The following is a 12,801-nucleotide window of genomic DNA, read 5'->3' on the forward strand; positions in this document are numbered from 1 at the left end:
TCTAAGGTGCTACTGGACAATTTTTTTGTCCTACCAGTGGAAAAAGTAGTATTTTTTGCATTTCCCTTTAGGGAGGCCATTTGAACACTCCCCTCCCCCTGCCCCAGAAAGAGCAGTTCACCCTCCCTCTTTCTACTCCCACTCCCTCATGACTTTTTACAGAGTACCTCTTAATTATTTTATAGCTTTTTTATTGGTTTTCTACAAAATATGAAAAGAACATTAAGTTTACCCCATTTCCTCCCCTCCCCCAAGAACAGAAGATTTAGTGTGCCTGATTTTGCCATAAACCTATGTGCGTAGTCAGTGGGACCAGTTCATTCAAATGTTTTATATTATAAAGGGGCGCTGTATTTCAGGGGAATCATCAGAGGAGTGTTCAAGGCATGAACTCTTCCCGTCTGTTTTTCAGATAAGGCCATACATTCTGTCCCCTTCCTGTGATATGCAGTAGGTGTTCAAGTCCTCTCCAGTTCTGTGCTAGGAGTAGCCGTGCTGCCACCAAGAAAAGAAAGTGATGAGCTCCTTATAACGTAAATTGAGCTGATCTTCCTTAAATATTGTTAGTAAACCCAGACTTGGATTCTATTGCGCATTCTGATTTGTATGGAATTGTCCTACCAACTGCCTTGCATCCTCTCCAACACAATGGTGAAGATGTTTTGTCTATGTAACTGATTCTTAAAGCAGTTAATTGCCATCTATAAATTTACTTAAAAGCTACCTCTTAATATTTGATGGCTTTAAAAACAATTAGGATGTTTCATTAACACTGCTTAATTGTGGCTTTGATCTGGGATTAATCATTTAAATCTGCAAAGCAAACAATCTTAATTTGTTTTGTTCAGGCTGTTGTTAAAAAGTGACCAAACTTGGGAATTTGCTGAATGAAGGATTTGGTTATCTTGAGCAGCTCTACCTGGAAATTTTATTCAGCCAGCACAGCACAGTAAAACAAAACAAAAAATAATTTTTTTGCCAATATATTTCCACTTAAACAAGTTTGACCCCATGGATGTTGATAGAAGTGACCTGAAGTGGAAATAAGTAGTTCATAACTGGCATAGGCAGGTCTAGAATGAAAACTATGGCTGGCCGAATAAATCAGCACTAGGATTTGGTTTAGCTCAGTTTACAAAGTCGCCTTCTGAACATGCTTGGGCTGCCTTACAAACTCTGTTTTTCAAAGCCTTGGAAAAGATTTCAACTTTGGTGGGGGAAAACACAGGAATTGAATGAATTCAACAAAACGTTTTTGTTGAATTCGTATATTCAATTCCTGTGTTTTCCCCACCAAACCCAAACTGGCTTCGGAGTGTTTAGTAGCATTATAAGTAGTGTCCTGCAATAACTGAAACGAGCACCAAAACATGTGACTCATTGCTGCTGCAGTCATGTGTAAGTTTTGGTGTAACTCCTTGATTGGCACTTGTGACTATTAATGTTTGCGTGCCACCACACAATTGCTCTTTAGCAAAACGGGGGGACTTGAGCAGTGTATCCATTTACTCATTTATTTAGACCATTTCCATACCACTTAATACCTCTATAAGCGGTGCACAGAAAATTAAAACATGCTGTGGTCCTAGTACATCTTCCGTGGTGGGTTTTTTCCCCATTTCAACTTTTAAATGCTTGACATTCCTACCACTGGAAGGGAACACTTCCAAGAAGTGTGTTGTGCTTTTGGAGCTCTCAGCTATGCATGATTCAGAAGAGGGTATACAGGGCAGCTTTCCTTTCCCCAACCTGCTGCCCTCCAGATGTTTTCAACTGCAACTCCCATCAATCTTAGCTGGCACAGTTACGCTGATGGGAATTGTAGTACAAAACATCTGGAAGACACCAGGTTGGAGGTAGTTAGGATTAAGGTAACAGAAAGCATGGGGGTGGGTTGCAGACAACCTGTTTATTACCTGGGCGGTGCAGCTGAAGTTTTTATAATGTTCACTTGGAGGATTTTTTTTTGAAATTTAATTACAGAGGAAAGTTCCTTACTGTTCTTGAACTGCAGGGACAGCCTCTGTGTGCCAAAGAGGGGAGATACTATCCGGAAAAACTGGGGGTGGGCAGATCCCTTCCTTTGGCACAGTGCTGACAACCTGTATAACTTTCATTTATTCTCTGAAAGAGCCATTATACCCAGCATGGCGAGAGCGCATGTAATGAACTTATGATTTATTTGTTTTTTAAAAAAATGATATTTGAAGCATGCAAGAGGGCACAGACCGGGGTGGGGGGCGGGGGGAGAAACAACTCTTGCATTGATGTAGCTTGTGCATTAAGAAGTGATGTTGTGGGTAGCAGGAGAGGTGGGGGGCGGGATAAAGTGTACCCATTCTGACCATCAAAGGTTCCCTTGATGTGGAAATGGATTGAGTGGAGAAGCAGAAGGGGCTTCGGTTAAGGAAAGCTGGCTAGAGGTGTGGACTTGTATTTTGTTAGCGTTGCCTTTCTTGGATTGCTTAGATCTGGGAGGCTGCGCAGGGATGTCGTGTGATGTGTTGTTGGTGGAACGAAGGAAATGCTGCCCTTGTGGAATTTGTAGAATGCAGGGAATAAGTGGAGAGCAGGGAGGGCTGCTCCTCCTGAAGTAGCAATCTGTTGATCTATGAATCTACAGCAGCCGTGGACTCATCACATGCCAGGTCTCTTTCCACTGCTCTGAGCAGGACTGGTTTCCACTACAGAGCTCCACACTTTACAGTGCGAAGTTCAGCTGCCACACTTGAAATAGACAGCAAGCTCTAGGAATCAAATCTTAACAGTTAAGGAATGTAGGAATCTGCATTATATTGATTCAGACCATTGATCCATCTCACACAGTAGTGCTGTCTGCACTGACTGGCAGCAGCTCTCCAGCATTTTAGGCAGGAAATCTGCCCCGCCCTGCCCAGAGATGCTGGGGCCAAGGCTCTGCTACTGAAGTGTGTCTCTTCTGCTGTCTGCTCTGACTGGCAACAGTTCTCCACACAGGACTTTCCCTGCCTGCCTGACTCTACCTGAGATTGCATTTCAACTGGAGATGCCTCCAGGTGTTGGGCCTAGGAAAGGGAGCCTTTTTCCCACGAGCCCTTCTGCAAAATGGAGGTAGATCTTGGCAAAAAGACATTTGGTGAAAAGTGCCAACAGGGGTGCGGCGTTTCCCCCATATTTAGTTGAAATAGGATCTCTTTTTCTTAACTATAGAAGTTGTTGTTGCTGTTCAGAATTCATATTGTGTGCTAGCTTATTGCTTCTGAGTGCTCAGTCAGGTGCAGTCCTCTGCCCTGGCCAATCACAGCAGAATATACAGACAGACTCAGTTGGGGGAAATGGATGTTAGATGTTAGATCTGTGGTGGTTCAGTCAAACATTCAAATCATTCCATAATGCTGCAGCAGCCCAGTGGTTAGTACAGTGGTACCTCAGGTTACATACACTTCAGGTTACATATGCTTCAGGTTACAGACTCCGCTAACCCAGAAATATTACCTCGGGTTAAGAACTTTGCTTCAGGATGAGAACAGAAATCGTGCTCCGGCGGCGCGGCAGCAGCAGGAGGCCCCATTAGCTAAAGTGGTGCTTCAGGTTAAGAACAGTTTCAGGTTAAGAACGGACCTCTGGAACGAATTAAGTATGTAACCAGAGGTACCACTGTACTTGATATGCTGGTGGCACTTCACTGCTTGAGTACTTCTCTAGGTTTCTTGGTAGTCTTTGCAAACAATTTTTCAATGTTTGCCGAATATAAGCTGTGTCTATGAGTATTCCTGACTGCAGAAGAATGGAAACAGGAAACCCTCTCCCCATTTTACCTTTCCTTTCACATTTGCTAGAGGAGAGGAGCTGGTGCTCTCAAACTGCAGGTGGCCTCCTATTTCACTACAGCCACCACGCTAGAAACATGCTGGAGATTGCTGCTTGTTTGCATGTGATTTGGGTAACTTTCATACATTCAGCAACTGAGCTGTACACACTCAAAGCAACAGATCGTTATGCTGCAGTACTTGGTTCTTTTTGCTCAGAAAACAAAAGTTCATTCCATGGAGATCAGGAGCTGCAGGAAACACAGTTTAACTTGCGCTTCTTTTTTCTCGCTCTCCAGTCCGAGATGATAATCCTGCATTTTTATTTTGGTTTGCTGACTTGTTTGCCATTCCATTTTTCATCAACTCGGTCAGCTAAAAGCTTGCCTTAGAAGACAGGGTGAAAATCTTCCAAGATTCTGTGGGCTGAGTCTCCATTCTCTAGAACAGCCTTCCGCAACCTGCTGCCCTCCAGGGGCTTTGGACTGCCCCCTGCCCCAGCCAGCCCTGGGTTGCTGCAGTCTAAAGCACCTGGAGAGCCCCTGGCCTTGCTGCACTCCTTTTTGCTCCCTTCTTCATGCTTGTGCTCATTTCCTGCTGCTTTTCACCCCAGGACAGTTGTTCGTGGTGAAGGTTTTGAGTTTTTGTTTTGTTTTCATTGATTTGAACGACAATTGTTGATAATTTGCACATTTTCCTCCCTTTGCTTTGTTGCCATATTTCTGATTTGCCTCTTTTTTTTCTGCTTCCTTTTCTTTTCTTCGCATTTGCCTTCTGCAGCCAGGCTATATAAGAGACTTGGTAAGTGACAGTAAACATAAAATAAATAAGCACTTAAAAGACTTTGCTGTGTTGTGAATATATGCTCAAAAGCAGGGAAGGGGCTCTCAGAGATGCGCTATAAGAAACGTGGCGTGTGTTGACTTGCAAGCGCTTCCGTGTGGTGTTATGCTATGTCACGGCATACGAGTAAACGAGAAGCAACGGACGGAGATTCCCCACCCCTTCCATCTCTCCTGCTGCCTGCTTTCCTCTGGGACAAGGGTGTGCTGTGTTTTGTACGTGGCTACTCTTGTGTCTCCTCCTTTGCTTTCTGGCACTAACACCAGGAAGTGCACTAGTAATGGCAGATCAAGAAAGGGCTTAAAGGTAAAGGGACCCCTGACCATCTTGCTTTACTGGCCGAGGGAGCCGGCGTACAGCTTCCGGGTCATGTGGCCAGCATGACTAAGCCGCTTCTGGCGAACCAGAGCAGCGCACGGAAACGCCATTTACCTTCCCGCCAGAGCGGTACCTATTTATCTACTTGCACTTTGACGTGCTTTCGAACTGCTAGGTTGGCAGGAGCAGGGACCGAGCAACGGGAGCTCACCCTGTCGCGGGGATTCAAACTGCCGACCTTCTGATCGGCAAGTCCTAGGCTCTGTGGTTTAACCCACAGCGCCACCCGTGACCCTAATAAAGGGCTTAGATACCAGAAAAAGTGAAATAGAGCCTCCACATTCAGAGAAAGTGCAGCTCTAAAATAAGCAGTCAACCGGAAGACAAAACAGAGAATTGTGGGCTTTCTGAAAGCATCTGGCTTTCCATCGTTGGAAACAGGGCACTGGGCTGGATGGAAATTCTGATCTGGCAAGGATGCTCTAATGGTCACGCATTCTAGCTTAGGGGTGAGCACCTGCCAAGTCAATGAGCCGTGGAAAAAAGGAGACCTCTTAATGCAGCTGCTCTCGCTGATCCCTCTCGTGACTTCTGGCTTCCAGGAGACAGGGAGAGAGTTATGGATAGGCAGCAACCCTGATGGTGCACTCTGTTCCCATAGCCCATTGCTTGCACAGTGCTCCTGCCGTCCCTTCTCTTCCTTAATAGTAGCAATAAATAAATCAAGTGTTTAAACAACTAGGTGCTGCACGGCCATTAAGGACAACGAAGCAGATGGCCAGGCCTACAGGCTTATGGTCAAACACATAAAATAAAAAACAAGGGATATGTGAGACCGTGGAGGTGATGGAAAGTTAACACTTCCTGGACAGACATTCGTGATGTGCAGCTACCCATGGCGTTGCCAAGTGCGGTGACTTAAGTGTGCATGCGCTCCCTTTTGGCTCTTGGCCCTTGCCAACCCAGCTCTGAGCGAAGCCGTCAAGCCCCTCTAATAGCTCTGCGGTGGCAGGCAGGTTGTAAGCGGAGAAAGCACTTTGCCAGTTGCCGCTGGTCACTCGAAGGCCTTCTTTGCAAGTGAGCAGAAGATTTCACTGCTGCATTTAATGCCCCTCTGGATGAATGAAGAATGCATATTCTAGAATGGGGGAGGAAGAATGAGCAGCCTTGTTTCCTTCGCTTGGCATCCTCTCCCACCAGAGCAGGCAGCTTCTTCGGCAGCGCTCTTGTGACCTTTGCTTTTGCTAACATGCTTGGTTTTTAAAAACTGCAAATCCTTCCAACGAAGACTTTACCAGGAAGGGGGGAGGGCGGGGACATAAGGAAGGGAACAAGAACCTCAATGCAGGAGATACAGAGGAGCTGAGAACTCTGGTTCCTGGAAGCGTTGCCTGTTTTTTAAATCCAGAGGCTGCCTACTTTATCCTCATTCTTTTTCCACATTCAAAGGGATTAGAAAAAATGTTTAGTCATAAAAAAAGGTAGCTGAGACAGCCAGGGTATACTTGTCATTTTATCACTAGCTAATTAATTTGGGGGCATTTTTTTTCTTACTTCCATGTACCTGATATTGCCCATCACCCATTTGCGGGTTCATATCGGTGCACATGAAACCATCCCCGGCCCATTTCTTCCTTTTTGGGGAGGAAGAGGATCTGGCCCTGCACAATCCCAGGTGCCTTTGCGTCCCCCAAGGCCTCCTCGACCACTTGATTAATGGGTGCACAGCTGTTGCTGTGAATGTGCAGGGTTGTTAAAAATAATGATAATCAGAGCAGCTCACATTTTCAAGACATACATCATGCAGAAAAACTTCCTCAGAGATCCGTATTCACAAGATATTTGCAGGAACACAGTTGCAAGTTTAAGTGCAGGCGAGAAACTGCAGGGGCATGTTGGGGTCATTTTAATAAACCTTCTCCTCTGTCTCCCCCCCCCCCTTTGTGCAGCTCTCTGTATTTTGTTCCCTTCTTGCCACTGTCAATGCGGAGTCTCAACTCTCTGTGTTGCTGCCCTACAGATCACTGCCCGGATCTTGGAGGCCCATCAGAACGTCGCCCAGATGAGTCTCATTGAAGCCAAAATGAGATTTATACAAGCTTGGCAGTCCCTCCCAGAGTTCGGCATCACACACTTCATTGCAAGGTCTGTGCAGTTATCCACCAAAAACATGAATGTGCAGATGTGTGAGATGGGAATTGCAAGTTGGGTGTATGTGCTTCTTCAGTTACCGGGTTATGTCTACTCATTGCCCATAAGAACGTGGAACTGGGAACATAACAATATAAACCTTCTGCTCTTGAGTTGTCTCACTGGGATTTAGGCAGAGGGAAAGAGTGCTTTGCACAATCACGAGTAAAGGTTTACCCCACCCTGAAACTTACCGTATTTTTCGCTCTATAAGACGCACCAGACCATAAGACGCACCTAGTTTTTAGAGGAGGAAATCAAGAAAAAAAAATATTCTGAATCTCAGAAGCCAGAACAGCAAGAGGGATCGCTGCGCAGCGAAAGCAGCAATCCCTCTTGCTGTTCTGGCTTCTGGGATAGCTGCGCAGCCTGCATTCACTCCATAAGGCGCAAACACATTTCCCCTTTTTAGGAGGGAAAAAGTGAGTCTTATAGAGCAAAAAATACGGTATTTTTCTACACTGCCTTTCCAAATTAAGTCACCGAAACCAATTCCTAGCAACGAAAACAGCTGAATAAAAAGCAATACAGAGCAGTAAAAATCTGTTAGACTGAATGTAAACATAGGACAGCATTTCCAAAGTGCTGGCGGAGGGAGAGAGGGATGTACTGAGCCACATGAAAACTGCTAGTGTACACAAGATCCAAATCTCACAGATGAAACTGCTCCCAAAGTGCCCACTCCTTGCAGGTATCCTTGGCTGCTGCATCTTGCCATTATTTTACTTCTCCAGATTTACCACCTTCGTGGCCTCTTGTGGGCCACCGGATTCCGCCCTGCTTCTGTGCTGGCTGTAACCATTCAGTTGTTCCTCATAAAGCGATGCTGAGTAATGGCCACCTCTTGAAGGAGGCTACCCGTTGTGCTTCTGCATGAGTCAGTGCGGAAGGCTTGCTTTGTTGCCTTCGGGAGCCATGCTTCATATAGTCGTAACTCATGGCACAGTAAGTGCAGCCAACAGCCCAAGGAGTGGGCTTCTCAAGGAGAGGCAGTTAGTACTTGCTCTCTGTTAGACACTTTTGGAAAGAATGAGGTGTTGATGTAAAAGTGTTTATTTATACAACTTGGACTCCTCAGGTTCCAAGGGGGCAAGAAGGAAGAACTTATTGGGATCGCCTACAACCGGCTGATACGGATGGATGCAAGCACCAGCGACGCCATCAAGACATGGCGGTTCAGCAACATGAAACAGTGGAACGTGAACTGGGAAATAAAAATGGTAAGCAAGGCGTAGAGTTCTCTAGGCATGCTGAAGGTCAGCAAGAGACACTGTCACCATTCAGTGACACATGGCAGTCAGGCCAGAAAACCTGCAATCTGAAGCAGAACCGGTGAGGGATGTGGCCTTAGAACAGAGGGTGTGGGGGAAATTCTGAGGGCCAAAATATATCCTAAAGAACTTCAGTTTGTTTGCACACTTTGATTATACATTGAAGTCATTAAATATGGTGGCTCATGTGACCAGCTGAATTAGCATTCAATGATCTCGGCATTTGACTAGGTTGTCTTATTGAAGGATATGGCATTCACATGATAAGGAGACTCTGGCTGGTAAAAGACTGTGGCTATCTAAGATCTTTCCATTCTGTCAGTCAGATGGGAAATGTAGCCATATGAAAGGCACTAACCACAGTTCCTCGATTCAATCGTCAGGGCAAACTCTGTTTAGAGAAGTGGTGGCTAACCTGTAGCTTCCCATGTGGTGTTTGGCTACAGATCCCATCATCCCTTGGAAGCTAGTCATGATGCCTGGAGCTTCTGAGAACTGAAGTCCAGCAACATTGTCAGAGCCACAAATTAAACCTCCGGGTTTTGACAAAGCTGAGGAAGGAAATGGCATGTAAGAGGGGAGGGATCACATGTGTTTTCCCCGTATTCTTAGTCCTCTCAGCCTTGGTTGGGAGAATCATCCGGATTGTGCTGCAGTGAATAAAATATTGGACCTGGGGCAGCGAGGTCGGGGTTCAAATTCCTGCTAGCCATGGAGCTGTGTGATTTTGAGTCAGTGAGTCTCTGCCTAGCCTACTCTATGGGGATGTTGTGGTGACAGAATGGAATAATTCCTGTGTACACTCAGGGGCGGAGGAAGGGGGTGCAGTGGGTGTGGTCCGCCCTGGATGCCACCAATAAGGGGGTGTGACAAAATGCTGGGCGGCACTCACCACGGGGCCTGCAGTGGGCCCATGCCACCGCATCTGAGAGACACGGTGGCTTGGGTGCACACAGGCTCCGCACTGCCCAAACTGTCCGCCCGCTGCCTCCCCCGCCAGCTGTAGGCTGAGTGGGAGGAGGCAGGCAGACTCATTGAAGGCCCCGTGGAGTGGCTTCTTCCACCGCTGTGTGCACTCCTCTGGGCTCTTCGGAGGAATTTGGATAAGAATTTGAATAGTTGTGAGTTAAGTGGCAGTGTTGTCATGAAGGGGCCTTGGGCACCACCATTTAGGCTGGCACAAAGTTTTGTGTTTGCCTTACACTTTCAGGTAACAGTAGAATTTGCCGATGATGTCCGAGTGTCCTTCATCTGCACCGAAGTGGATTGCAAAGTGGTGCACGAGTTCATTGGCGGCTACATTTTCTTGTCGACGCGTGCGAAAGACCAGAACGAAAGCTTAGACGAAGAGATGTTCTACAAACTGACCAGCGGCTGGGTGTGAGTCGGATGAGACCTCCCGTTGTACTGACAGAAACTCAACGGCCATATTAATATTTAACTTCAACAGCTGTTATCTGAAATATGCTGCTTAATCAAGTTAAGCTTGAAGTGTATCTTTACTCTTTAATATCATGGAAACTTTTGCATTAGCAGACCAGTTTGTATGTGCACTAAACAGCACTTCCGTTAATCTGCTAGAGCAAGACAATAACACGAACCGTGTAACGCTGACGCTTGTGCCTCTCGCCCCCACTCCCCTCCCCTCCCCTGCCCCACCTCAGCCAGACAGTGGGGCCTGGTCAGGTTAATTTCTGACAGATGTAAGCTAACCAAATCAATAAACACCTCTAAGCCATCTTAACTATAAAGATACCCAGGGCCTAATCTATATGAAGTCTATTTATCATGGTTAATGCATGTTTTGTGAGTTTTTAATAAATAAATATATATATATATATATTGTAAAAATTGACATCCATGTGTCAACACCCCTCCTACTTTTAGAAGTAGCATTTATTTTTTTTTGGTGTGCAATCCAGGAAGCCCTTTTGCTGCCAGTCTTTCCCCATTCGTTTCATTGGGGTTTTGCGCATGGGTGCCTCATGTGCAGCAGTGGTGCTTGGCGGACTCTGTCCTTGGCCCCTTATTTTTCGCACTACGTAAATCAGGTCCATTGCAAGGATCTGGAGCTTTTTACAAAAACAATCATGCGTGGCCTTGAAAAATACTCCCTTCGTTAGGTTTTAAAGCGTATCTGTAATAACTTCTTGTTTCCTTTTGATAATCATTTATATATATATATATTGTGTGTGTGTGTGTCTCTTTCATCTTTCCCTTTATCTTTTTTTTTTTTTTACACCGTATTGTATTACGAACACCTTTAGTATTCACCAGCATAGTCACTGTCTACTAAGATGATATGCAAAAAGGAAGACATCATTACAATATGAAGTAAAGGTCTATGAAGTATAAGGATTTGTGTGTGTGCGCGTGCGTGTAACTAATGTAAAAAGAAAAACACAAATTTTATAAAATTGTACAGGTTTTTCTTCCTTTTCCTTTTCCCCCCTTTTTTTCTTTTTTTAAATAAACTAGTCTCACAAGCCAAAGTAGGAATCGCAATAGTACCAAGTGTATTGGCCTTATGGTATGTTTTTAATCTAAGTTAAAATCCTGACTTCCTTATAGCTATGCCACAAAGCCCTTAACAAGACTCAGTTGCCTTGGCTTGAGGGTCCCCGCTTTGAAATTAACACTAACAGCCAGGGAGACCCCCAACTCGCCCTGCCTATGCCAAGGGGAGAAACCAGTATTGTGCTTATTAGTCCCGTGACATAAAACACTATGTACAAATGCCTTGTATTTTAAATAAAGGTCAAATCTTTTATTTAACCTCCAGTCTCTGTGTGTCCATTTAGTATGTGTGGTTGTATTTCTCTGGAAAACTAAAAATACATTTTTTGTGGGTGGGGGGAAGAGTCTAGTGCATCACAGAGGTAATTTCTTGACCTATAATAGTATTTCCCAGAGCTGCTCAGTCATAAGTGTTCCAGAGTCAATGCTAATTACATTTGGGGGGAATAAATCATGAAGTCCTACAAGCCAGGCTGAATTTGTTTAGGGCTAAACATCGCCTCTGTACCCTTTCAATTGGTAGTATAATGTAATCTGAAGGCAATTTTATATAGACAGCGTGCAGAGGTTGCTTCTAGTGGAAAATAATCACAAAGTGGGCTTCCTTCCTGTTGGAGATGAAATGTAACTTCCAAAGCTAATAAAGGCAATCTGGCAAACCCTCTTCATTAAACGCATCAGTTTTGCAAGCCTCAATAACGGAGACGTACAAATGTCAAACTTGCTTCATGTTGCTCTTTTGGTCTCCGTGCAACTGGTTTTCTTGATGAGGCTTGAGCAGGAGAGTTGCATAACTTACTTTAGCTAGGCCATTTTCGTTAAGGATCTCTTGACCACTGGATATGGGAGGGAACTGTGGGAGAAAGAGCAGGGTGTTTGATTGGCTGAGCCCCGGGGAGGGGGTCCATCCTCTCCACCCCATCCCAGCACATAAGCTTTCAGCTGAGCTTGGAGGCACACATAAGTGGGTGAGGGCAAATGTTTTTCTCGTCCAAAAATTAGTTCAGGTCTACATCTACGGCTTCTCTGGTAGCAGTGACAATTCCTCTTGTCAAAGTCACCTTCCCAAAAAGCCATGGGTTAAGCTTATTTATTTCCTTGTGTGGGAAAAGTTCAGTTCCTATGAGGCTAGAAGCTCTTCCTCAGACCGTTTTATGCCAGCTAAGAATTTACTGGAGGAGCTTAATCAACAAGTCAGCTGTGGCTGGAACAGGAAAGAGAAAGAGAGAGACAGTCTGGCTTATAAGCAGGAGGCAGGAATGACCCTCTGCTGCACAACGCAGGTGTAGATTTGCATCTTGCTTCATAGAATTGTAGGGCTGGAAGGGACCCCAACAGTCATCAGTGTCACCATCCTAAGATTTTCAAACACACCACAAACACACACAATCAAGTTTCTAGCCCTCATGACGGTGAAGGGGTATTTTGAAACAAGGTGGGAAGACCCCATGAGTTTTCATTCGTCAGGGAGTGGGATTTTATTGCTCAGCAGATTTTCTTGCCTCTCCGTGACTGCTAAAAGCAGAGTAAGTTGAGCAAAATAAGCAAATACTTGCAAAATCTCTTAATTAGATGGCTGTTCGCAGCTGGATTCAGTTTCCCTTGGCACGGAAATTAGGTCACAAACTTGGCACAGACCTGCCCTTTGCCCTTTCTTCCCCTCCCATTTCCTCTTCACTTCTGGTCCACACTTTTCCCCCTGCCAAAACAATAATAATAATCAGCAATATGTTGCTTTCATTCCAGTATTCTCTGGGGAGGGGCTGGTGCCTCAATAAGCACATAGGCAGCAGTGGCAGGAAAGCTTCTCCTGTGACTGTCAAGCCGCTTTGTAAGGGCTTCATTTCCTTCTCCCTCTTCCTCCCTCATTCCTC

General features: G+C 45.3%; 1 protein-coding gene and 1 long non-coding RNA gene across 7 annotated transcripts in view; one reads left to right on the forward strand and one right to left on the reverse strand.

Moving 5' to 3' along the window:
• FERMT2 (FERM domain containing kindlin 2) overlaps positions 1-11,185 on the forward strand; it is a 93,978-nt gene extending 82,793 nt beyond the window's left edge. For 3 of the 6 annotated variants that reach the window (XM_083734058.1, XM_083734057.1, XM_083734060.1), the window contains 4 exons: positions 4,569-4,589; positions 6,970-7,094; positions 8,218-8,359; positions 9,621-11,185. In XM_083734058.1, the coding sequence (XP_083590184.1) occupies positions 4,569-4,589; positions 6,970-7,094; positions 8,218-8,359; positions 9,621-9,794 (462 nt within the window). In that variant the 3' untranslated portion in view covers positions 9,795-11,185. The remainder of the gene's footprint in view (positions 1-4,568; positions 4,590-6,969; positions 7,095-8,217; positions 8,360-9,620) is intronic. The other 3 variants (XM_083734062.1, XM_083734059.1, XM_083734061.1) reach the window with 1 other exon arrangement.
• Positions 19-1,410, reverse strand: LOC310845014. Its single transcript, XR_014564426.1, has 2 exons — positions 1,295-1,410; positions 19-1,190 (listed from the first exon to the last, which is right to left on the reverse strand). It is a non-coding gene; the product is annotated as an uncharacterized lncRNA (long non-coding RNA).
• Positions 11,186-12,801: the final 1,616 nt, after the last annotated feature.

The sequence above is a fragment of the Podarcis gaigeae genome, assembly GCF_964106915.1.
Source record: "Podarcis gaigeae genome assembly, chromosome: 1".
NCBI lineage: Eukaryota > Metazoa > Chordata > Lepidosauria > Squamata > Lacertidae > Podarcis > Podarcis gaigeae.